General features: G+C 38.0%; 2 protein-coding genes across 2 annotated transcripts; both read right to left on the bottom strand.

Moving 5' to 3' along the window:
* Positions 1-10,220: 10,220 nt before the first annotated feature.
* LOC146674232 (butyrophilin subfamily 2 member A2-like) lies at positions 10,221-14,588 on the bottom strand. The gene is made up of 6 exons (XM_085395257.1): positions 14,449-14,588; positions 12,401-12,739; positions 12,045-12,258; positions 11,761-11,825; positions 11,470-11,583; positions 10,221-11,221 (listed from the first exon to the last, which is right to left on the bottom strand). Exons 1-6 carry the CDS (start codon positions 14,552-14,554, stop codon positions 10,803-10,805), a joined length of 1,257 nt encoding a protein of 418 aa, XP_085251383.1. The 5' UTR covers positions 14,555-14,588; the 3' UTR covers positions 10,221-10,802.
* A 1,095-nt stretch (positions 14,589-15,683) lies between these two features.
* LOC146674233 (butyrophilin subfamily 3 member A2-like) lies at positions 15,684-24,441 on the bottom strand. Its single transcript, XM_085395403.1, has 6 exons — positions 24,176-24,441; positions 21,116-21,457; positions 20,531-20,744; positions 20,305-20,369; positions 17,829-17,948; positions 15,684-17,689 (listed from the first exon to the last, which is right to left on the bottom strand). Exons 1-6 carry the CDS (start codon positions 24,225-24,227, stop codon positions 17,157-17,159), a joined length of 1,326 nt encoding a protein of 441 aa, XP_085251529.1. The 5' UTR covers positions 24,228-24,441; the 3' UTR covers positions 15,684-17,156.
* Between the last annotated feature and the right edge of the window lie 2,007 nt (positions 24,442-26,448).

Below are 26,448 nucleotides of genomic sequence, written 5' to 3' on the forward strand. Positions count from 1 at the left end.
GCTGTTTCCTGTTAATCGCACACAGTGAATCATTTTCAGCATGAAAAGTTACTCATAGGTTGGAACAAAACAGAGGGACACTGGATGAGGTAAAACATCAGTTTTACTGTAATAAGTGTTGTATGTTTAAAACAGCCTAATATCGTTTCAAAATAAAAATTTAAACATGAAACCATAATAATTTTCTCCTAAATCCTCTTCCTCTGATTGCAAATGTGAAACTGTTTAAAAATCCTATTAATCAGCGGTGCCACCTTTGTCGTTCGCTGGTTTCTGAGTTTTTACTTCACTCTGTCTCTCTCCCAATAACAATAAAATAATTTTTTTCTAATGGATGTGAAAATATTTATGCAGTTTTTTTACAGTTCATGAACTCCGAGTATCTGCTGTCTGTGAAGTTACTCGTCTGTCTGACGCAATCAAATGCTGACATAAGTCTCTGCAAAACTTACTGTCACCTAACATTACAGTTCCTCTCCTTTGTCAGTGACTGAAGTGTATGCCTACATTTATATCTTTATAAGCATTGGCAGGCACTGACCCCATTTTTCAAAGACAAGGCTCGTCTTTTTGAATAGAGTCCAGAGCAGAGAAGAAATTTCTCCCTCTTATATGTTTTGTCTATGCCTATGGAAGCTTGTGATAAAGAAATGTCATCTATGAAACAAAATGTCCTCTTTTTGCTGTTGTTGTTTTTGATCAGTGGTGGAAACAAGCTTGTTATGTTGGTTCTGCGTCCTATGAAACATGTACAGTCTTGTAAGTTGAGCCCATTGACATTAAACTAGCAGTTACCACTAGTCTGGCATCGTCGCTGAACAGGGATTAAAAACTGGGACATGAGTCAAAGATAAAATGTTTGCTCGTTTAAATATGCTGGAAAAAAAACAGTTTCAACAGGATTTATTCATTTATTAAACAGCTTTGTCTTTTCATGACCAGTTAAGTCTCCAAGAAATTATAGACATAGACAGAAAGTCCAGCAGCAGAGATATTATAAGAGACAAACATGGACCAAAAACAAGCCTTAATAGAAAAGTTGACCTCTATAGGAGAACACAGCAGCAGCAAAGGTGGAAGTATAATGTGCTTTCTTTATTTCACATGATGTTAATGTGATGGATCGGTGTTCTTATTTGCATACGCTTAGATCGACAGATGCTTAAATATTTCCACAAAACTTTCATTTCAAAACCTCTGGGTTACAGATGAATGAAATCAATTTAGCACTGAAGCTTCCTTCAAACCACCATGGCTCCTGTAAGGAGGAAAGGAATGGTTTCATTTTGTCTCTTTTCCATTTATTTGTGCCAACCCCTGGAAAATTCTGGGGTAGATAAGGGCTGTGACTCTGTAATGGGATTTTTAAATTAAGTTTGGAAGAAAAAAAAAGTTGATTCATTTTTTTATACAAATGGAAAAGTCAACATACACTCAGTTTAAAGTGTCTGAAGGATAGGACATACAATATGCATACAACTAAAAGAAGCTTAAAATGAAAGGTGTTTTTGTCTTTCATATTTTTGTATTATTCCAATATCAGAATAATCAAAAGCAATAAAAATATTGAGACACAACTTCAAGTATGTTACTTTACACATTATACACATACAAATGAAAGATAAATTATTTGTAAAAGTGTAAGGTTTCCCATGAAACTGACTGATGTAGTATCCAAAAGAGAATGAAATTAAAAAAGAAACCTTTTCATGTGGGGAAAAAGCGCATTTTCATCTTTAGCTGCTCTTCCCAAGTTTTTTTTAGTAATCTGTCATTTTGCATGAGATTTGTTATGACTGGGAAACTCTTGAAATAATTTGACAAGCAAAAAAAAAACCAAACAAAAAAAATCATAAGATGAATCCATAAAGAAAATAAAGCATGTCACAGACCTGTTTCTTGCACTGAATCGTTTCACATCTTGGGATTATAATTTTTCTCAGAAGTATTTTTATGTAGTGGCATTAATAATTTTATTAACTTTTGATACTACAATTACTATCATTATTATAACTACTACTGCTACTAAATCTAATACTATTATATTGATTTGTTATTGATGTCCCCGGACATCAGATGAATCTATCAGGGTACTGTAGTGCAGTTTAGACCTGTCAGCGAAGGTGTTGCTGCGCTGAGGCGCATGTGCACCACCTGCACCAGACCAGGACACACGCATGCTTTTTGAACAGGAAGATGTTTTCTTTCTTTTGAATCTGAAGGACTTCTGAATGACACAGCACGATTCTTTGCTGAAAAAGCAGAAGTGTCACAGCTGTTTCTTTTTATCTGCGTGCCAGATGTTGGATTTTGTCCTGAAACGGCAGGTGTGGAATACCTGGTCTGTGTTAAGCTGATTGGATGGTTTCTGTTGGTTGAAGCCTCCGGTTTCAGGTGGCTGATGGTGTGGGGAGACTTTGCTGGGGGTGGGATAACAGGGTTTGGGGTGCTTTGTGATGATCCCGAGGGCTGGCTAGACTGTTGAACACAACTCATCTTATCTTTCTCAAGGCCTGATTTTTGTCTTCTCACTGTATGAACACAAAAAGTGAATAAAAAATCACTTGGTTGGCAATTTTTTCTTAAATCTTGACCATTCTATCGATCAGTGCAGACATACACACACACACACAAATATAATTTAAATTAATATATTTAGACTGAGCATTAGATTAGGCAGGCCACAAATTCAGGCCAAATTAACTCAAAATCCAGGACCATCACCTGCTGTCACTGCCAGGCTACAACAAATGATCACTTATCTAATCAAATTGGTCAATCTTGTTTACAGCACATTTTTAAGCTCTTTTACCCGGCCTGCTTCTTCTGCAAGCCACTTTGCAACACACCACATCCCATTTCCTTATTCTAATACCTAAATTAATGTCAAATATGTTTGTGATAGTCCTGGCTAAACTACCACTACTGCTCTTAGTGTATGAATTATATATTTTCTCTGTTGTCTGCACTTTGCTGCATTTGTTTATTGTAAAGATTTTTAGTGTGAAGAGATTTTGATTGAGAACTTACTGTAGCTATACAGTCCTTGTAAAAATAAGAAAGTTAAATGTAAAAAGAGGTTTGATTTTGTGTCAAATTAGTCAGTACAAACTGCCTCACAACGATCTGGTGTATCCTGAGATGTCCACATTATTGCTACATTTAACATTCTTATAGAGTGAAAACACAAACCCAGTCCAGCAAATAACTAAAAGAATCTCTGCAAACCTCCACCAGGTCAGCTCACAATGTCAGCAGTATTCACTTTAAGGTTGTAAGAAGGGCAGACATTATGTAGTAGTAGATGTTTGACAATATGTACTGATTTGTAACTAACTCGAGCTCATTATATAATATTACATGTCAGTATATTTGTCACTTAATGGGCAGTTCATTGTCTTTCTCTTGACAATATGTTCTTTAAAGATATAACATATATCTTTGTGCCCTTACAGTTTGAAAGAAAAGCTGATGTGAAATGTAAAAGTGAGGTCAGAGGTCAATGTGATGTTTTCAATATCCTAATATCATTTCCTACATGTTGCCAATGCAAACTAAGGCAGTAGAAATTCAGGCAAATCAATTTCATGAAAGTTTAAGTTTTTTGACCTATATCAGTCTTTATATGTCCAAGGAATATTATTTTAAATCGCTTTCTGTACATTGGTAATAGACACCACACTCGTAAGAATTGTGGTTTCTAAATCACGCAGCTTTTTTGACCAATAAATCATTAAGTTGACCTTGAACACTTTGGTGGATGTTAGCTGAATTTGAATAGATTGTTAACATGACGCCTGCAAAGCTTAATCAGAATTCATTAGAAACTTTTCAAGCTACTACGTTTACAGACAGAAAGAAAAGCACACAAACATTACCAGAAACACAACCTCCTTGACGGAGATAATTGCAACAGATCTGTTTTGTTTTTTTAATATTTACACTCTGATGGCCAAATAATCAGTTAAATAATTAATTTTAAAACACATTATTAAAAAAACAGACTTACCATAACGCTGACATTTCTTGACTAAAAAGGCAATGACTGCTGTAAAGATCCTCACGACAACAGCGATTACAAGGATGTCAGTGCAGGATCTCAGGCTTTCACCTGAAACTCAACATCTGAAGATTAGGATAATAAAATTTTGCAAAAATGACACAAACAGGTGACGTAACTTCCATCTTGTAAAAATTTACATTAAAACAGAAGTGACATTAAAGAACACAGTAATTAGCAAATCTTACATTAAAATTAATTACATTTTAAACAGTTTTCATATACATGTACAGTTTGCAGTGTTTTTTTAGAAAAGCTAGATGGATGTAAACAATAGACAAAAATATGTGTTTTATGTAGTTCAGCTGATCCAGGTGTGTTAAAGCTCTGGTGTACCTCGTACGTACATTTCTGAGTTCCTGGTCTGGGTTATCTCCGGATGGTGGACTCTGCAGGTGACTCTGTGATCGAAAGAAGCACCTTTTAGTTTTATTCACATAGTTTTGTCCTGGAAAATTAAAGCTCTCTGTACACTGATGATAATTTAACAACACAATCCCACCCAACTGAGGTAAATGAACCACATAAAACCAGAACTAAGATCTGAAACTTTAAATATTAAAATAATATGAAACCTTTTTGTAGCAGTCTGCAGAGTCACTCTTCTTGTGATTGTGAGACACCCTGGAGATTCCTCACTTCTCCTTGGGTCTTCAGCACTAATTTCACTTCCTTGATTGTCAAGAAATGTAATCAGAGGCTCAGGGAACCAACACTTAGCCTCACACTGCAGAGTCAGTCCACCTCCCACATCTGGAACAACTGAGAGTTTTGGCTCAGAAACAGCACCTGCAAAAGTAAGAATTTTTCAGGCTGTTGTCTGTGACCAACATCTCAGTTCAAATGTTCATAGAAAACTGTGGGAAACGATTAGGACACCTCATCTGAGCTTTAAGAGAGAGATACATAACTATTAATTATTCACGTTGTGGTCTTTGAACTTTTCGACCAACATTTCAGGTCAAATGTTTATACAAAACATTACATTACACAAGCTTTACGAATGATGTGGGTGAAAATGTCCACAAAGAAACAGTTTAGCATTTGTCTACAGACAGCTGGCTTGACTTATAACATTTACTTATTTATTTACTTATAACTTATAAGGACAGAAATCTGTTGCTTCATTTTTCTGTTCTGATTTTTTGTTACATTCTTACTGTAGTGTTGCTCTGCCATTGTTAGTCTCTGTTACCAGCTGTTAGCCTCTGTTAGCTGCTGTTAGTCTCTGTTACCAGCTGTTAGCCTCTGTTAGCTGCTGTTCACCAGAGTTGATGACACTTTAAAGTGGGTTTCCATCTTCATCATGGCGTGCTACGTAGGCGGTTACTTCTTCTACAACAAACACACACACGAAAAACAAACTGCAATACGCTAACATCTGAATATACAGAATCCAAGAAGCAAACCATCTTTTATAAACAGTCTATCTTGGTGATTTTTTTTGGCCCACTCAGGATGATCTGTTCACCTGTGATTAACAGCATAAACAAATGTTAGTAGTGGTTAAACTAGATGTGGCAAATTTTGTCATGTTGTGCTTGTTCAATTCAATTCATTCGTCGCGGGGATGTGGAGGCTTTTGAAAGATTTGCACTGCAGATTCGGGCTCTCGTTGGTATGCTGAAGACTCTTGGTCCGGATGGCGAAGTGGAACTGAAATGTGGCTCTCACGTGGCACGGCTCCTCAGTAAGCTGCCAGCTGAAATTCAATTCAATTCAATTCAATTTTATTTATATAGCGCCAAATCACAACAAAAGTCGCCTCAAGGCGCTTCATAGATACAGAGAAAAACCCAACAATCATATGACCCCCTATGAGCAAGCACTTTGGCAACAGTGGGAAGGAAAAACTCCCTTTTAACAGGAAGAAACTTCCAGCAGAACCAGGCTCAGGGAGGGGCGGGGCCATCTGCTGCGACCGGTTGGGGTGAGAGAAGGAAGACAGGATAAAAGTCATGCTATGGGAGAGAGACAGAGGTTAATAACAGATATGATTCAATGCAGAGAGGTCTATTAACACATAGTGAGTGAGAAAGGTGACTGGAAAGGAAAAACTCAATGCATCATGGGAATCCCCCGGCAGCCTACGTCTATTACAGCATCACTAAGGGAGGATTCAGGGTCACCTGGTCCAGCCCTAACTATATGCTTTAGCAAAAAGGAAAGTTTTAAGCCTAATCTTAAAAGTAGAGATAGTGTCTGTCTCCCGAATCCAAACTGGAAGCTGGTTCCACAGAAGAGGGGCCTGAAAACTGAAGGCTCTGCCTCCCATTCTACTTTTGAATACTCTAGGAACAACAAGTAGGCCTGCAGTTAACTGCTAAAATTTAGATAATACAGACTCAAAGCAGCAAACATGACAGCACATTAATGTTTTATTAGGTGTGACTCAGTAGGAACAAAAGACATGTATTTAATATATTTTAATTTAAGTGTTTAGAAAACAAACAAATCTATGCTGGTTCAAAGTGAACGGTTTTTTTAAGCTGCATTATTGTTACATTACGTTATTTACATTATTGTTACTTATTTCTGTGCTTTCAAAATGTATTGAAATGAAAATAACTGCAAATCACTGTACCCCTTATTCTAACCTAAGACAACACAAAATGTCAGATTAATAATCTCTGTGATCCAAAAGTCTGCTGTAAACACTCAGTTCTCTTTGTATGACGTCAAAGAAAAGGGATCTTCCTAACATGGTCAGGCACACAGCTGTGGCTGTGAGGAAAAGCCCCACCAGCCTGCCAATCAGAAGAAAATTGGCTAAAATTGATCAAGAAAAGCTAAAAATGAAGGAATATTTTTGAAGTGGGCATCATGCAAAACTACTGTAGGAGACTCCAAGAATCGAAACATGGAGGCTGAAATGAGTATAGTAGGTCTGTTTTAATGTTTTAACTAAAAAATAAAGGATGAAATTCAGCAAAGGGCCCATATTTAAGAAACCACTCTGCTATGGACACACTGCTGTGGAATTAATATCTTTCAAAAGTTTTAATTGCACTGCTTTCTAAAGTATAATAGTTAAAAAAAAATAACTGTAAGTAGTTCAAGTGGAGTAGAAAGTCGTGCAGAAATGCTGTAAAATACTTCCATACACGTACTAAGTAGATTTACTTCTATTTCATTACCATGAACTTGTGCAATTTTGTAAATCCTTTTTGTCCTTGTGAAACAAATTTCCTGAACTCTGTGCACAGCACGCGTCACAAGCTGAGCAGAAAAAAACATTTACAGTTAATTTTAAACTGTTTCAGCAGAAATGAGAGACGATTATGGGAAGACATCTGGAAAAAACAAAAAACAGTTGCATTCGCTTTCCTTAAATTCTCACATCACCTGACACTTCCTATAAAACCCACAAATTTAACCTTTCACAGTAAATACCACAAAATCCTCAGTAGACTACAGAAAAAAATGTACCATGTAAAAAATTAAAAGATATAAAAATGATACCTTGTTTCTTTAAAAACTCACGTTAAACCTTTGCCATGGTTTTTAACAGAAACTTTTTTCAGTAACTCACCATCACACTTTGCTACTCTGTGTGCTTTGCACTGGCGTGCACAGATAGAGACGAGGTGGTGCTGAAGCACTTGCCCTTTTGCCCTCAGTCCAAAAAAGTGCCCTTTTGAAAGACGTGATTTTTTTTTTTAAAGCTGCGCGATTTAAAAAGGTGTGAAAATAATGGCTTGATTTGTGCCCCTTCTTCAAAGACACCCGAACCCTGTCGCTTTTTCACTGTCACCGTGTCACGTGAACACGCTTGCAGTTCATTTGTTGTGAGGCGTGTAGCAGCGGCATGACATAGGACTACTTGGAGTAGGCATAGTAGGCTAACTATAGCGACTGGGAGCCACGGCGGACAACACGGCAGCTCTTTCCCTTCCCAACCAGTCAGGTAACCCATGAATCGAGTGAAATTATTCTGTTTGCCCTCTAAGACCAACCTGCAATTGTTTTGTTGTGAAGTAGCCTGTAAGAAACTGCACATGACAAACTTTGCCAGCTTGCCCCCTCCATCCATCCATATGGATAAACAAAAAAACGACACATTTAAAATGTAACCTAAACCATTTAGGCAACCCCACTCTCCATCAATTCCGACCTTTTTGCATACACTATTGAAAATATCACGTTATGCTATAGGCTACATGCCGTTAGGCAGAGGGCTCTTTTGAGCCCATTTTTCGTTACAAATTTTAGGATGATCTCACGGAAATCTGTGAATAAATACAAAGTTTTCAAACTGAAGTCAGTGACGGGAAGACATCACACTTTTTAGAGATGGAACTGCAGAAAAACCTAAAATCTTGACATGATTATGAATAATAGAATTATGGACGTTTCTCCGTTTTTGTGGATTAGCCTTTCCATAACTAACGTCAACTACTGTCCTACTTTGGTAAGATTGAAATTAATGTCTTTGACTGTCTTTAGTAGGTGTCTCCTGTGAGAAAGTTAGAACACCGTCCAACTGTCTAAAGATGCAGTCTTTAGCCTAACTGGTTGTGACTCAGCGATGCTCGCAGACATTTACGCACTGTGTTGTAACCTGATTGTGACAGAATAGTGACGTTGTTATTGGTAGTTTGAAGGGTACGGTGTTGGGGGTGGTGCATGTTAAAAGTTTTGAGAAGCACTGGTTAGACATGTTAATTTTTTTTGGTGTAACATATTGGCAACATTAACACATTAATTTGCTAAAGGAAAAATAGGCAGTTCCCAATTGCCTGTGAAAACGACCGTTCTGCCCTGTTCTTGTAATGACCACAGTCAGTCTTATTCGTTCTCATACATTTTGGTCTATTTATTTACTAATTTCAGCAAGCATAATGCCTAGGAAAGAGAGGCTGAGAAAGGAGAAAGAAAGGGATCTACAACAGGCAGCCCAGGGAAGCAGTTCTCTGCTCTCCTGGATGAAAGCAAAGGAAAATGAAGATGAAAGGTCAGAGTCAAGGGCAGAGTCAGGTTCTATTTTAATGTTTTAATGTAACCTGCTCCTTGCAGTTAATTCTATTGGATAATCTTAAAAGCTGTTCACACTTAGTTTTTAATGAACTTAATCAGCAGGCATTGAGCTAACTATTATTTTGTACCTACGAAAGTTATTTCTATGTTACAAGACTTGCAGTATGGGTTATTATTAAAACTATCTGTTTAAGCTTATTATTATGATAAATAATAATACTACTATTATTATTATTGTTCCATTGTAGTCAGTCACAGCAGGGAAGCAGCTCTATGCCATCTACCAGCATAGCAGAAGAGGGAGATATAGAAACAGATGAAGCCGCGACCAATGCAGCAACAGGTTCAGTTAGGCCTACAGACACTGATGTAGTGCTCTCTGAAGACCACAATGAGGAAGAACAGATCGATCACATAATGTCAAAGTTAGCAGCTTTACAATACCCAACAGATCCAACACACATCCATACATTTAAAATAAAGCGCAATGACAGATACGTTTCAATGTGCTGCAATGTGGGCCCATGTCAGCCTGATATACCTTACCCAAAAACTGAGGGGAGATCATTCCAGAAACAGTGGTTTTCTGCTAATGTGTGGCTGGTTTTCCACATATGCAAAAAGTGCCCTTTTTTCCCCCTGGAGCACTTGCCCCCCAAAATGTCTGTGCACGCCACTGGTGCTTTGCATATGATGTCAAAGCTACTTAAATTTTTTATCATTGTTTACTATTAACAAACAGCAATTGTACTTTAATTTAACATCAGCATCAACAACAACATCAACATTTAACATCAGCCTTACAACAGGCTTTCTAAAGGAGTTTTCCATACACAGAGGAAAAGCAGCAGCTTCTTCCAGAATTGCACGATTATCTCTGTAATCCAGTCACATTTAAGCCCAGATGATAGACCACTCCAAAACCTTCATTTGTTTTACTTACTTTTACTCTGCTGCAATGTGAGGAATATTTAGCCCATTTCTTTCTGAGGTTTTGGAAAAAGAAGAAAACTGAACTGGCTACAAATAGTTCATTTTTACCTTGAATCGTTTGATATGAATTCAAATATGACTGCATTAAGTGAATACTGAAGAAAACTTGCTTTAACCAGAATTAATCGACAGCTGTAGATTCACAAGAACAACTTTTATTGTTCTTAACATTACAGTTTGTTTTATAGGTGTGTGTGTTTATATCAGAATGTCACAAACAGTTACATGATACATGACGTGGTTTTCACTGTCACTGCTGTCCGTGTCGGAGTTTTACTTTGGCTGGAGCTCAGCCAGCTTCATACTCACATGCACAGCAATCCAGGTGAAAATAATGCAAATCGTGTGGTTGCAGCTGTTCCAAGAACAGTAACCAGCAAGTTAAAACAGCACTATTACATAATACAATAATTACAAAACTCAAAAAAGATTACAGCAAAGCTCTAATAAATACATATCCCAATATATTACACAAAATGAATGTGGATAAAGTTTGAATTGAGGTGCCTCTCTTATAAAACCGTATTACTACCTACGATGATAATCAAGAAAAGCAGATATTGGGTCAGCACATTAAAATGACAACTTTGACTGTATTTCAAAACAAAAACTATCAAATAAGTATTTAAAACGTTGGTATGTTTATAAAATGCAATGCTGTTCTATGAAACTCACTTGGATGGCGTCCTGAAATAAATGACAAATCAGTTTATACTTAGAGGTCAACTCCCACCTAACTGACAGTTTCATTTGTCTGATTATGAAACGTTCCTCATTTAGTTTCAGGTCCGATCTCCATCAGCGGCTCTGAGTCTTCAGAGATGATGTTTCTGTGCTGAACACGTATACTGCCTCTAACAGACCGACGAGTGGACGAGCGGCGAAGACGCTCATGCGGAATGGACAACACTGGAAGTGAACTGCTGTTATCACTGTTTCTTTTCATCTCGCCGCTGGTGTCCAGATGTGATGAATCTTCTTCTGTGGTCTGTGAGGAGCTGACAGATGTTGTCAAGGCCTCTGGTCTGGGGTTGTCGTTGTTGTGATGAGACTTTGGAGAGGGCGGGATCGTGGGATTTGAGATGCTTGATGAGGATTTGGAGTCATTTGTACAGTCCCTTGTCTGGATGACCGGACTCTGCCTTTCATCATTCGTACCATGATTATCGAGACTCCGTTTTTGTCTTCTCACTGTATGAACACAAAAAAACAAAAATAATTAGCATCTGTTTCATTCCTGACATTTCATTGTTCTTATTACACACACAAACTGTTATGACAAAGCCAACCTAAATTCAGGCTAAAATCCAGGTGCTTCTTACCATATGTATATTTTTTCCTTTTATTTTTTATTATTTGTTTTGCTTTTCCTTCACTTGTTTGATGATTCATTGAACTGAATTAGCAGTTTTTAAAATAACGCCTAGAAACTGACTTACCAGGGCAGCTGTGTTTCTTCACTAAATGCACAATACATGAACAGATGACAGTGGCTGTTAAGGTGGTTAAAACTGTAATTACAATGGTTACAGTGAAGGATCCCTGGTATCCATCTGTAATGACAAAAAAGGAGATTGAACCTGAAAAAGCATTTCGATAAAAGAGGAGGAACCTGCATAATTTCATAGCTGCTTTATCAGCACATTTTACTCAATAAATGTTGTGTGTCTGAATAGCTAATGGATAGTGAAGCATAGACACAGCTAATCCAGGTGTTTGATTAAAGCTACCTGGCAGGTAAATCTCTGAGTCTCTCGTCTGATGTATCTCCAGCTGGTGGACCCTGCAGGTGACCCTGGGACCAAAACACACACATTTACATCTTATTCAAAATGTGCACCAGTGGGGTTAGCGTGAGAAGGCATCTGTTGAAAGATGCAATTACACACTAATCAATGTATATTTACAAGTACAACCTTTTTTTGAAATAAACAAACTAAATGATCAAGATAAAAATTCTCCAACACATCATTCAGAATATAAACTTGTGGTAAGTTTTAATTTGATATTAAACCTGTTGGTAGCAGTCTGCAGGGACACTCTTCCTTTGACCGTGAAGCATCGTGAAGACTCTTCATCTCTCTTTGGGTCTTCGGCACTGATCTCATTTCCCTGATTGTCAAGAAATGTAATCTTAGGCTCAGGGAACCAGCACTTAGCTTCACATTGCAGAGTCAGTCCACCTCCAACACCAGGAACAACTGAGAGTTTCGGCTCAGAAACGGCACCTGCAAAAATATTAAATATTCACATTGTAGCCTTTGCACTTTCCAACCAGATAGATAGATAGATAGATAGATAGATAGATAGATAGATAGATAGATATCATTAAAGAGATTAAATGCAGCTCTGATCTTTGAGTGGACGTACCTACAAACAGCTCCAGAGTTGTGATTACTTTTTTCTTCTTCCTGATAATCGCACAGTGGTATTTTCCACTGTCGCTTATCTGCAGGTTGGATATCACCATTGACAGGTTTCCGTTGTGAAGTTCGTGCCTGATGAGGTTTGTTCGGTACCGAAACACTGGATTCTTCATCTCAAAGGTTTCACACCCATCTCGGTACAGGAAGGCAATATCTGGAAGTGAACTCTCCTTAGTCCATTCCACTGTTGGGACGTCTCCACTTGGGGTGATGTTGCAGGGCAGGAGGACAGTTTCACCTGCAAAGGCCACAATCTTTGGTACGACAATCGCTGAGGGTTTTCCTGTGGATAATAGAAATAACAAAACACGGAGGAACTAATTACTGTGTTTATTCAAAGAACTGAGTCTACTAAAAAAAATGTTTGTGTGTGTGCAGCAGCAACCTCATTATTGCTTTATGCTTTAAAACTTGCTCAGAAAGCATTCATACAAATATCAGGTCTCATCACAAGTGTTTATTCTCACGATACAATATAGTCCAACAAATCTGAAGTTTTCTTCTGTTTGTGGAAACTGAGACTCTAAAATACGCACAGACTGTGTTGTAGGTCAGTGATGAGCCTTATGTGTAATTTCATTTATATATTTGTAATAGCTAACCTCTTCACCACAGATTACCCAAGCAGGAGTCTCTGTGGCTGAAAAACGAGGCCAGCGCAGAAATGCAGCCTACTGTCACTATTGTGGCAAATTAATGCTGGTTACAAAAGTGTGTCAGTCCCCACAGACTGCACATTTACATGCCCAACATTACCATATAAGAAAAGCATGTTTTCAGCCTGTATATAGCGAGAAATTACAACAGCTAAAGGTGCTTTAGAGTGTAAGAAACTGGGAGCTGGTTCCACAGAAGGGCGGTCTGAAAGCTGAAGGCGCTGCCTCCTCATTCTGCTTTAAATATCAGACGAACCACATGTCTGAGAGCGATGTTAATCTGTTAGTGTTATGTGGTGTCTTTAAGATAAGATGTCTGTTTTGTCTGAAATAAGAAGGAGACAGTTGCAGTCTCTGTGGATAGTTTATCCCTGCATAACGTCAAACGAAAAATCAGACAAAATGTCATAATAATTTTTCCAGCAGGAGACTCACAGTTCCAGGCAGGTAAAACGTCATGCACAAATACACTGAAACATTTCTGTGTACGTGCAAGTAGTAAATTTACTTCAATTTTTGTTTTGTTGCCTTTTTTATAGCATGCGCAACAAAGGAAATCCTGTCATGTGAGGCAGATTCTTTAACTTCCTGCATAACGTGAGTCAAATAAATGCAGAACAAACATTTGTAGGAAACTGCAATAAAACTGAGGGACAGTTATAAAGAAAACACATTAAAAACACATTTTTAGCACAAAACCACACTGTTAATCTCTGCTGCAACCGTGACAGCAAAATCACCGATAAACGTACACAAAAAGTACTCTGAAAAATGTTTTACTGTACGGGTGTCACACATTGCGCACATTGATGTCACAGTAAATCGCTTTATTTTGGAAACTGTGGTCATTTGCTGTTTGCACACAAACATCAGCAGCAGTGTGATTTCCCTGCTGACTGCAGTCGGTGCTCTACAACAGAAATGATCCAAAAATAACCTTTGGAAGTGAGTGAACTTCAACTTGAAATGAGAATTGAGGAACTGGGTGTCAATTTAGTCGAGTCATGTCGGTCAAAATGAACTTCCCCTAAACGTAGAAATGAACTGCAACATTCAGATTGTGAGAAACATTTGATAATATCGCTCAGCGTTTCAAGTTTAAACACAGAGAAGCTCTTTAAATGACTGACGCACAGATTTTGAGCTTGTTTCCTCAAAATGTAAACAAATAGTCTCCACGTGCCGAACATCCTGCTTTTATCGTCAGAACTTCGATACAGAATAATACAGAAACTTTGGCAAAGGCATTAAAGGTAGACAGATACGCACTTTTACAGCGACTCTGTGTTAACATTTGTAAAGTGACTCGCTGAAAACACAAATCCATAAATCTCACCTGTACAACAAGATGAGGACAGGACAGCGGCGAGCAGGAGCAGGCGGACAAACCACAGCGACCTGTTCAAACAGGCATCAAAACAAACTTTGTTGACTTCGTCCATGGTTCCTCTTCAGAGAGCAGCCCGATACAGACGAAGTGGAACAGTTTCGACTGTTGTAGTTCAAGTCGCAAAAAGAGAAGAAGGCGGGATCAGAGCCATAATTTCATCATGCTGTCTGATAATTTTACACATTTATAGCGCTTAGTAGAAAACAATTATTGAGTCAATCTCATTAACGTTATACCAGTGCAGCTGTTCTGCTATCAGCAGCTTGAACTTATAGTGTGAGGCTTTAATTGAACTCACGGGCAAAGCCCTGTGCAAACCATGAGTCTGACTCTGAGGTAAATCACTGCTTATAAAACAATACAGTGAAACTGAGCGAGTGAAACTGAAATAAGAAACTTCAAATTACAGCACACACAACCAAAGCTGTCAACATATTTCAGGCTTATGGAGCAAATTTCATCATTTACAAGGCTCAAAAACAAGTCAAAGGATTTTAACGAAAAAAGGTAGTGTTAGTGGGGAAAGTGGGACATTAAGTTGTGTTTTTATGTGATTTTTTCATCCCAAAGGAGGTAAGGAAGACTCTTTTATGTGTTTCATAAATCAACATAAATTAATTAAGATTCATGTGTTTGATTATATCGGCAGGTAACAGGTAAATTTATATTAAAATTATTTAAACAGCAGGAAAGTATTGTGAAAATATTGCAACTTTGTAATTATAAAGTGTTTATTTTTAGCTCCTCTCAGCAGTCAGGCATGAGCATACAAATATGCTTTATAGATTAAAAACAACTGTCAGCTTCATGGAGGATTCAAACCCAGCACCTGCTAATAAAAGTCAACTTGGAGAAGTGTGACACCACTTTTCTCTCTCACACATTTCTCTGTCAGCTAATTAAACAGATGCAGTTAATGTTGATTTCTTAAAATTATTGTATTCATGGTTAAGGTTGTGTTGTGTAAAACAACTAAAACAATGTTAGTTTGCACACACAGAGAATGGCCAGGTTTAAATAATATAAGCAGTTAATTCACAACACAAAGGGTTAATATTTCAACCAAATAACAATGTGTATCATGTTAGTGTGTAGAGTATGTTTGAATGTGAGTGTGTGTCTTTCTTGCCCTCAGTGTCAGCCTGACATCTACTGACAATAGCTGCTTAGTGTCCAAAATGCCACTGAGGTCCAGCTTTAATGTCCACTGAGGACTTTTTGATGTAGGGTCATAGAAAGAGAGATGTTATTGTTACCTTATTACTACTGCCTTTAGTAAGGTGCCGTAAATTCATTTTCTGACATGATGCTAATATCAATTTAAAAAGTGTCCTTTTGATTTTTTTGAACAGTGTAAAAATAAATGTTAACAAATAAAACAAAAAAGCATCCTTATTTGATAACACTAAATGTGGCAAAACCTCAATTCTTACTGGATCAAAGATGATCAAGTGTTTGTTCCTATAAATATAATAAAACTTCAAACTTTTCAATCTGCAGCTTGCAAAGTTTTCAATAATATACTGCTCATAGACAGGAAGCACTCTGGTTTTATTTAGTCTCATTTAATGCACAAAGACTGCAGCATGATCAATTTTTTAACAAATGTAACTTTTATACCATGAAACTGTACAAAACCCCACCAGTCGAATCTCTGTAATGGAACACAAATGCAAAATGACATCATTTATAAACATCACATTAAAGAGAAAAGTGCGAAACAACAAGAATTTAATTCCCGGCAACAAAGTCCCAGGAGTGAAAAGTAAACACTTAAAGCATTTGTGCTTTCCATCAGAGTGATGGAAAAGCAGTAAGGCTGAAGTAACAGAGGCTCTGAATAGAATTCACACTTTCATATTATTGTAGGATCTTTACAATATAAAGCACCTTAAGGCAATCTGTTGCTGTGATTTTGTACTACATAAATATAAAAATGAATTGCATTGAACTGAGACATTCACTGTGGCTCAAGTAAAAGAAAAATAGTAGTAGTGGTAAAATAGTATTCATTTTAAATGTTGGCAGTGCTTGCCTTTATTTGTTCATAAAGTATGAACAAACTATATGGGAATGGGGATAAAACACACAACAGATTTGTGTCTATATGCTGTTAATAAACTAGTAAATGAGGGTCAATCTGACCCAAATACTGTGACTGAATGTCAGCATCTTGCAGGAATAGTAGTGGTCAACAACTTATTGCAAGTTTCTATTTTATAAATAGATTACACTAAAACCTTTCTTATAGGCAGCCTTGTGTAACAGCTATTACAATATGGATCACTCTCAAGCTGCAAAGATTTAGGGTAATCTGCTACAGAGATCTTAGCTGCTCGAAGCTGATGATTCAGCCGGCTTTAGAGGCTCAATGGGAAGAATTTTGTACACATACGTTACTTTTCCTTTTTTTTTTCCAAACCACCCAAACTTCCATCTAACTGACAGCTTTTACTAAGATTCAGTCACTAACCTGAGATGTTTCATTTAGTGTATGAATTTGAGAGTGAATGAATATTGGTATTGTAAAGCGCTTTGGGTGCCTTGAAAAGCGCTATATAAATCCAATCCATTATTATTATTATTATTATTATTATTATTATTATTATTTATACAATTTTTAAACCTGCCTGATCACATTTAGTTATCACTCTTTATCCAATCAGATTTTCATCTTCGGATAAATCTGCCAGGACACCGTATGGGTTGTTAGAAATGCCTGAGAGAGTATTCCTGCGTGGAGACCTTGGAATGACTCCATGAGTCCGTTTCACAGACAGACTAGCTGAACGGGGAAAAGGCTTTTCTTTTGAATCTAGAGGAGTGAATGACACAGCATCATTAGTTATTGAGACAGCAGAACTGCCGCCATAACTGCTTCTTCTCATCTGTGGGCTGCGTGCTGGATTTTGTCTTAACGCAACAGGTTTTGAGTCCTTAGTCTGGGGTAAGGTGCCAGATTTTGGATGGCTGCCGTTGGCTGAGGATGCTGGCTTAAGGGGCTTGCTTTGGTAGGGAGACTTTGGTGGGGGTGGGATGCCACATTCAGAGGTGCCTGGTGAGGATCTAGGGTTATTTGAGGACTGGCTGGACTGTTGTGCTGGACTCTGCCTGGATTTGAGGTCGTTCAGCTCTTTAGTTAATCGCTTGATCTCGTCTTTCTCCAAGCTCGATTTTTGTCGTCCCACTGTATGAACACAAAAAAAATATACAGTTAGCACTTCTTTCACTCCTGACGGTCACTGATCTTACAACAAAGACAAAAGTTAGTGAATGAAAAAATACTTAGTAACAGTTAAACATAGAGCCAAAAAAAACTGACTTACCAGACAAGTAACCTCTCTGGACTAAAAAGAGCAAAGTAAAAACACAGATTACTGTGTGCACCATGATGGTCGTCACCACAGCAGTTGCGATGATTCGAGTGGAGGATTTCATGCATTCATCTGAAATGATTTTAAAAAATTTAAAAAATAAATAAGGTCAAGCACGAACAATGGGATAAAATAAAACTCATTACACGAGAAGATTATCTCCATAGTTTGTTTTCTAAGCTGCTTTTAACTGAAATGTTACCACTAAGGTTTACATATCAACGCATAGTAATACAAATATAAAAATATGATCTGGGCCGTACAGTTTGAAAATAATTTAATTACAAAACGTGTCTTTATTTATTTAACAAAAATTAAGACAAAATGCAAAATCAGTCTGTGGGAAACCAAAGTACACCCTTAATGCCTTCATAGGAATTAAGAGGGTAAGCAGCCAGCTGCAGCTGATCAAACGCACTTGATTAATTGATCACGAGCAATAAAAGTCTGCAGGTCTGGAGCATTCAAGTGTGTGCTAACACAATGCAACAACTCTGCCTCGAGCAGACATCCCAGCAAATTCACCCCAAGGTCAGATCAATGCGCAAAAAAAAAAGGACTCCAGCAATGAGCTTATAGAGGCAACTGTTGTTGATCATTAATCTGGCATAGGTTAAAAGGCCATTTACAAATAGCCTGAAGTCCATAGTTCGACAGTGCAAAAGATTACTGACAAATGGAAAAAGTTCAGGACAGCTGCCAGTCTAACAGGAGTAAACGTCCCTGCAAATTCACCCCAAGGTTCAGTTGGTATAATTTGGGTCATACAATGGGATAATGGTCCCCGACACAGCAGCAGATCTACAACAGAATGGCTGAAAAAGACGTTGTAATGGTCCAGTCAAAGTCCACAAACCAAACTGACTCAAATGCTGTGGTGAGTAGGGATGGGTATCGAAACCCGGTTCTTGTTGAGGACCGGTTCCCACTGTTTCAATTCCTTGGAATTGTTTGCCATTTTTGCAAACGATTCCCTTATCGATTCCAGTCGCCCCGAATGACGTCACCGCGTTGCGGAGCGTCATTTACCTGGCAGGAAACATGGTACCTAAGTGGCTCAAACGCTCAAAACTTTCATTATACTTTACGAGAACGGATGACAACAGGGCAACTTGCAATACTTGCAAAGTAGATGTTTCATTTAAGGGAGGAAACACTACGAATATGCAAAAGCATTTGCTCACAAAACACGCGATGACCTTAAATGAATGTCGTGTTTTTAATTCCGCTCCGGACTCGTGAATCTCAACCCAGCAGCAGCGGTAACGTTTGCACGTCCTCTCCCGTTAATGCGGCAGGTAAATAATCAACTAACAGTGCATATTATGTTAGCGCGATCTGCCTTATTACAAAACCTGCCATTACTGTGCGTTTAGGTGACCGTGATGAGAGAGACAGACAGAGTCTGGCTCAGATGCTGGCAGTTCTCGCTGCAGTCTACCGGTAGCGTCTCCTTTCAGGCCAGGATAGACGAATGTCACCGAGCAGTGACTAAGTTTGTGGTCAAAGGTTTGCACCCATTTGCCACAGCAGATGCCCCGATTTTCGGTAAGTGAATGTGTTTAATTGTAGGCAGGACATTACTGGATATTCTTGTGTAATTGCTACAGAATAATTTATGTTATACTTTGTTATTGCTACAGAAGAATATTTATTTTATTATTTTACATTTAGAATTTTTTTTCTCCCTTTGACACCCCATTGAAGAGCCGTAGGCTGGATCTCTTAAGATCTCACTGTTGGGTTTGTAAGGCCATGCTACTCCTAAATTTCTATCTTGTTCAAAGAGAAGATATAAAACAAAGTTCTAAGCTAATCGTCCTTAGTGTTCTCCTTTTTTAAAGAGAATCGATAAGAGAATCGATAAAGAATCGAATCGTTAAACAGAATCGAAAATGGAATCAGAATCGTGAAAATCTTATCAATACCCATCCCTAGTGGTGAGACAGGAGCAACTGACACAATGTAGTGAAGAAGAGTGGACCAAAACTCCCCCAAAACATTGTGAGACACTGATAAAGTTACGCAAGAAGCAATTACACCAAGTTATCACTCCCAAGGTGTTTTCAAAACTACTGATTCATGGGCTGTATGTGGTTTCACGTTGCTTATGCATCTTCTGTTAAATAAATAATCACAAAATGTAACATGTCATGCTGTTGTTCATCTCCGGTTGTATTTAAATAACTTTAGAAATATTAAAATAAATATGTAGAATGATTGCTTATCTGTAGCCCATATACATTGAACTGCAGGAGTAATGCGATGTTAGAAGATATACTAACAACACGTTTGTTTTTTAACATCCAAAATATAGTTAAATTTGATTGTTATTTACTGAGAAGTTACTGTTTTTAAATCTAAGTCTAAATCTAATTTAAATATCAATTATTTATTCATCCAGGTGTTTGTTAAAGTTCTGGTGTACCTGATATGTAAATCTCTGAGTCCCTGGTCTGGTTTACCTCAGGCTGGTGAACTCTGCAGGTGACCCTGTGATCAAAAGACACATATTTAGGATTTATTCCTTTGCTATTCTAGAAAAAGAAGAAAGTGTGCACACAGAAAATATTCTGAAAACATATCCCACTTAGTTTAACTAAATGACCCAGATTGAGCCACTTTAAGTTTGAGTATTAATACTGTAATGAAACCTGTTGGTAGCAGTCTGCAGAGTGACTCTTCTTTTGACGGTGAAGCATCCCAAAGACTCTTTATCTCTCTTTGGGTCTTCAGCACTGATTTCATTTCCCTGAGCATCAAGAAATCTAATCGTAGGCTCAGGAAACCAACACCTGGCCTCACACTGCAGAGTCAGTCCACCTCCCACATCTGGAACAACTGAGAGTGTCGGCTCAGAAACAGCACCTGCAAAAATATTCATTATTCAGGCTGTTGTCTATGACCAACATTTCAGTTCAAATGTCCATAGAAAACTGTGGGAAACAATTAGGAAATCTCATCCGAGCTTTAAGATAGAGATACATGACTAAAGAATCTGCATTTGAACCCAAGAGAACCTTTGTCACAAATGATGTGGGTGAAAATGCCCTCTGTCTGCAGAAACGGTCCCTGCAGACAGTTACTGCTGCTTAGAATAAAGAACGAAATCTGTGAAATGCACTCCTCAGGTTGTTTAAAGAAACATAAACCAAAACGTGAGGTGCGTGCAGACTTACAAAGTGAAGAAAATTACTTTAGGGGGATTAAATGCAGCTCTAATCTTTGAGTGGACGTACCTACAAACAGCTCCACTCTTGCGATGACTGTTTTCGGGTTCCTAACAATCGCACACTGGTATTTTCCACTGTCATTTCGCTGCACGTTGGACATCACCATTGACAGGTTTCCATGGTGAAGTTCATCCCTGATGAGGTTTGTTCTGTACCGAAAGACTGGATTCTTCATCTCGAAGGTCTCACATCCATCTCGGTACAGGAAGGCAATATCTGGAGGTAAACCCTCCTTACTCCACTCTACTGCTGGTACATCGTCGCTAGCAGTGGTGCTGCAGGGCAGGAGGACAGTTTCACCTGCAGAGGCTACGATCTTTGGTACATTGTTTGCTGAGGTCGCTGTTCCTGTGAAGAGAAAAAGGCATAAAACAGTGAGTAGGTCATGACTGTGTTTTGAAAAGAGTTCTAACACATTTTATCTGTGTAGCAACAATATAGTTACTCATCACACAAAGTAAGCACATTTATAGGGTGCAGCTTCTTGTTAGAAACCCAGAGGACAACAGATTACTCATACATATAGGGCATGTGCATGCATGAGTAATGCCTGTGGCTTCAGATGCTGCTAAACACTCAGTTTTAGGCAGTTTTTCAGCTTGGCTCTGTTTGATGTTGAAGAAAACTGACTATAATAGATAAAGATGCTTCAAATAAGGGATATTTTGTGTGGAAAGGTGCTAAAAGACTTCAATAACCAAACCATGAAGATAAAGCTCAGAATAGTAAACCCTTTTTAACATTTTTAACAAAAAGAGGGACTACAAATCTGCTAGTAGGGTCCCTACAGATAAGAAATCACCAATCTGCTCTAAACACATATCTGTATTAGAAAGAAAGGATATGGAAATGATCTTTCAAGGGTTGTTTTTTTTCTGGCTTGTACATTGTTAAAGCAACGTAAAAGGTCATGCACATGTGCAATGAGAATACTTCTGAAAGTAAATTTATGTCTGTTTGATGTCGACTACTTCTGCACTTTTGTCCTTGTGAAACTGCTGAATTCTCTGGGGTTATACAAGTCTGAGCAGAGACAAACATTTCCAGCTACCTTCAACTTCTTCAACAGAATTGAAAGACGATTACGGGATGCAACATGAATAATATGATGGGCCACATTTAATAGGAAGGGGGAGGTGTGTTTACCAAACATGCCACTGATATACTCTAAACATCCTGTGAACTTGTCCCTGAAATCTAAAGGATAAAACTCAGGCAGTGAGAATCTGTCACTGAAGCTGCTTTTGGAAGTTTCTGCAATAAACATATGTTGAGCTTTGGTAGATCACGACTTTAACTGTTAGTCAACATTCAGAGCAAACACAGTCTAACTGTTCTGCACACGCCCACATAAACCAGAGCAGTCACATACCTACAGTACAAGACAGTACAATGTTTTTCTATATTGTTTCCATGGTGTCATTGTCCTAAGATTATGCTAATCTATATTCAATCACATATTTAAGTTTATGTTCTTATTATATTTGTCCAATCTCTGTGACTAATAAAGATTTACTATCTTATCTTTTCTTATCTTATCTTAATAGGTTTCACACTTGGCAGCCAGAACTGCAAAAAGGCGTTTATGATGACCTTAAACAGCTGTCCATGCTGGGAAACCCTCCAGTCTGACGGGATTAAAGCAAGACGCCAAAGGTGAGTGGGCCACAATTTCCCCACGGCGACGTGAAACACTCACTGCCACTCATCGAAGCAAAACCCACTTCCTGTTTTTACCTTTTAATTCTTTCGACAAATGCAAACATCTGCTCACTGAAGTCGACGCCTTTAGCACATAATAGATGACCGAAGATCACACTCATGTTAGCAGCATTAACACAGAACCAGCAGGGACACACTTTTTGTTAGGTATTTTAGTACCATGGTAGCATTTACTGGATATTGTTTTATAGTGACATTATGCAGGAAAACTCTGTCATTCAATAAGGCCCCTTTGTTTTAGTTATTTTTCTCTTTGACCCAAGAATTGATGTGTGAGAATCACAGGCTGGTACAAGGTTGAAATACCACAGAGATCACTCCCTCAGCTACATTAGTTTCTTAATCTTTTAGACGCCTGTTGAAGGCCAAATGGTTTGTTTCAGATTTCACTAATGAAAGAACTTTGTTTTGTGCCTTGAAAATATGTCGCTGAGATAATCACAATTGTAGCTGAACTGATACACTACACAAAGGATGCTTCTTCACCCAAGGGCAGGAAGACGCTGCCTTATCTTGGTCTGTACTGGTTTAAACTGATAATCTGCTGTCTCATGAATTTTACCCTCTATATAAACTGTTGTACTTGTGAATAAAGTTGAGTCACTTTGGGAAGACAATCTAAAGCAGTCTCTGTTTTCTTGTTCTCCCAAGCTGCTCCCGAGCTCGTACTAACACGCTGAATGGCATGCTTGAATATTGCTTGAGAATATATTTGACTGTGTTACAGACTAAGGGACAATCTCTGCTGATAGGTGAAGGTACATTCTCTGCTGATAGACGTCCACGCCTCGAAGGAAGCCGATCCACGGAGTAGGCCCTGGAAACCGTTTCCTTCACTTTTAAAGCCTTAAAGCCCGACTTCACAGTCGTCGCTTTTAAACGCATTAAGATCGTTATCTCTGTTTCTCAGATATACCGACTTCCCTTTTCGAAACATAGCGCTGTAGTCTCGCAATTATGGGATGTTTTATGTTCTTATAAGTTGTCTTTTTTTCTTTTTTCTCACAGACCAATCAGGAGATTATTTTTTTGTCCTTACCCCCCCCTCTTTTTTTTTTTTTACACTCCTTTTTCTTGCGCTTCTGTAAAGTTACTTTGTCACGCCTCAATAAAAGCCTACGCTTTCCGTGAATCAGCTGAAGTACGAAGAAACCTTAAAAACCTGACTATTCAGACAACCTCTGCTTCCTGAACGGGCTCGTTTTGACCGAGCAGCTGCTGCACGGAGATCGTCCCCGGCAGCTTTTATAACAAATATATTAATGTCTGGTTTGGAAACTGGAGCGTGGAAAAGCCATCTACACCCGAAACACTCTTGTACGGTCGCCTTTATCCAAATCCTACCTGTGCAAGAAGAGTGTGCGGCGACGAGCAGCAGGAGCACAGAGATACTCATGGATGAAACACAGAAAAAGTGACCCACTGGATCCACGGGATTTAAAAAAGGAAAAAAGGTCCCAAACTTTCTTAAACTCTTTCGTACATCCTCTCCAGGGAAGAGCCTGAAGCAAAATGACGAACTACAGTTTGGCAAAAAAGGAAACTGGTGTCAAGCCAGCCTCCAATTCGAGACTTGCAGTCAAGCCAGCCTCCAGTTTGTTTTACGTTCCCTGTGTATTCAAAGTATTACGGGAATGGATGTGGAAACCGGATTTCAAAAGAAAAGCCAACTTCGAGTGAATTAACAGATATGTTAAGAACATAATAACATATAATTTAGGCTTCTTTTTTTTTTACAAACTCTAATGTTAGATCTATATGACACAGCCTTGTACCCTAATTGTGCCCTGTCACTATCAAGGCCATCTTATTTTGGATTTCAAAGTAAAAGCCCTGTGAATCTTCATTTTTGAACTACTCTTTCAATGACTTCATAATGCTCTTAAAAGCAAAAGTCGTATTTCCAAATACTATTTGAACTTTATATTAACACTTTCCAACCACAGTCTTTTTCACAGTAATACCATATCAATATCAAGTCAGTCTGATTTTGCCTTTCATAGTAATGGCCCTTTGAAATTGTCGATATTTGACTTAATCTTCTAACGATTCAAAATGCTCTAAAATGAAAAACTCTTGTTTCCACAGGGTAATTCCACTTTAGATCAACAGTATACAGACCCACAGTGATACCATATCAGTATCAAGTCATTCTGTTATTATGCCTTCCAAAATAAAATACTTTTCAAATTGTCCATAATTGACCTACCTTTCAGTGATTTCAAAATGCTCTAAAATGGAAAATTCCTGTTTCCACAGGGTAATTCCACTTTAGATCAACAGTATACAGCCCCACAGTGATACCATATCAATATCAAGTCATTCTGATTTTGCCTTCCAAAGTAAAAGCCTTTTCAAATTGTCCACAATTGACCTAAATTTCAGTGATTTCAAAATGCTCTAAAATGGAAAATTCCTGTTTCCACAGGATAATTCCACTCTGTATTTACAGTATAAAGCCCCACAGTGATACCATGTCGATATCAAGTCAGTCTGATTTCACTTTCCAAAGTAATGGCCCATTGAAATTGCCCATATATGACTTACTTTTGTAACGATTTTGAAATGCTCTAAATAGAAAAAAATCCTGTCTCCACAGGATAATTTCACTTTAGATCAACAGTATACAGCCCCACAGTGATACAATATCAATATCAAGTCATTCTGATTTTGCCTTCCAAAATAAAAGTCTTTTAAAATTGCCCATATCTGACTTACTCTTGGAACGATTTCAAAATGCTCTTAAATAGAATTTTGCTGTTTCCACAGGCTAATTCCACTTTAGATCAACAGTATACAACCCCACAGTGATACCGTATCAATATCAAATCAGTCAGATTTTGCCTTCCAAAATAAAAGACTTTTCAAATTGCCAAGATACGACCTACTCTTTTAAAGATTTCACAATGCTCTAAAAATGAAAATTGCTGTTTCCACAGGATAATTTCACTTTAGATCAACAGTATACAACCTCACAATGTTACCATGTCAATTTCAAGTAATTCTGATTTTGCCTTCCAAAATAATGGCCTGTTGAAAATGCCCATAATTCACTTAACTTTCAGTGATTTCAGAATGCTCTAAAATGGAAAATCCCTGTTTCCACAGGATAATTCTACTTTAGATCAACAGTATACAACCTCACGATGTTACCATGTCAATTTCCAGTCATTATGATTTTGCTTTCCAAAATAAAAGCCTTTTCACCTACTCTTTTAACAATTTCAAAATGCTCTTAAATTGAAAGATGCTGTTTCCACAGGATAATTCCACTTTAGATCAACAGTATCCAACCCGACAGTAAAACCATGTAAATTTCATGTTGGTCTGATTTTGCCTTTCAAATTAATGGCCCATCAAATTTGTCCATATGTGATATACTCTTTCAATTATTTCAGAATGTTTTAAAAATGAAAATTGCTGTTTCCACGGGATAATTTCACTCAAGATCGACAGTGCACACTATCACGGTGATATCAAGTCAATTTGCCTTTCAAAGTAATGGTCCATTGAAATTGTCCATGTATGACCCACTCTTTCACTGACTTCAGACTGCCATTAAAAGCAAAGTTGCTGTTTCCACAAGATCATTTCACTCTGCATTGACAGTATACAAC

Source organism: Rhamphochromis longiceps, linkage group LG3 (genome assembly GCF_057381845.1).
Source record: "Rhamphochromis longiceps isolate RC_006_pf linkage group LG3, R_longiceps_female_GT1.1, whole genome shotgun sequence".
Lineage (NCBI taxonomy): Eukaryota > Metazoa > Chordata > Actinopteri > Cichliformes > Cichlidae > Rhamphochromis > Rhamphochromis longiceps.

Excerpts from the sequence above, each read along its gene's own strand:
- LOC146674232 (XM_085395257.1), bottom strand. The coding sequence starts at position 14,554 with ATGGACGAAGTCAACAAAGTTTGTTTTGATGCCTGTTTGAACAGGTCG. Across the intron at positions 12,259-12,400 it reads AACTCTGGAGCTGTTTGTAG|GTGCCGTTTCTGAGCCGAAA; the intron begins GTACGTCCACTC and ends ATATTTTTGCAG. Across the intron at positions 11,826-12,044 it reads CTGCAGACTGCTACCAACAG|GGTCACCTGCAGGGTCCACC; the intron begins GTTTAATATCAA and ends TTTTGGTCCCAG.
- LOC146674233 (XM_085395403.1), bottom strand. The coding sequence starts at position 24,227 with ATGAGTATCTCTGTGCTCCTGCTGCTCGTCGCCGCACACTCTTCTTGC. Across the intron at positions 20,745-21,115 it reads AAGAGTGGAGCTGTTTGTAG|GTGCTGTTTCTGAGCCGACA; the intron begins GTACGTCCACTC and ends ATATTTTTGCAG. Across the intron at positions 17,690-17,828 it reads CCAGAGAGGTTACTTGTCTG|TGGGACGACAAAAATCGAGC; the intron begins GTAAGTCAGTTT and ends GTGTTCATACAG.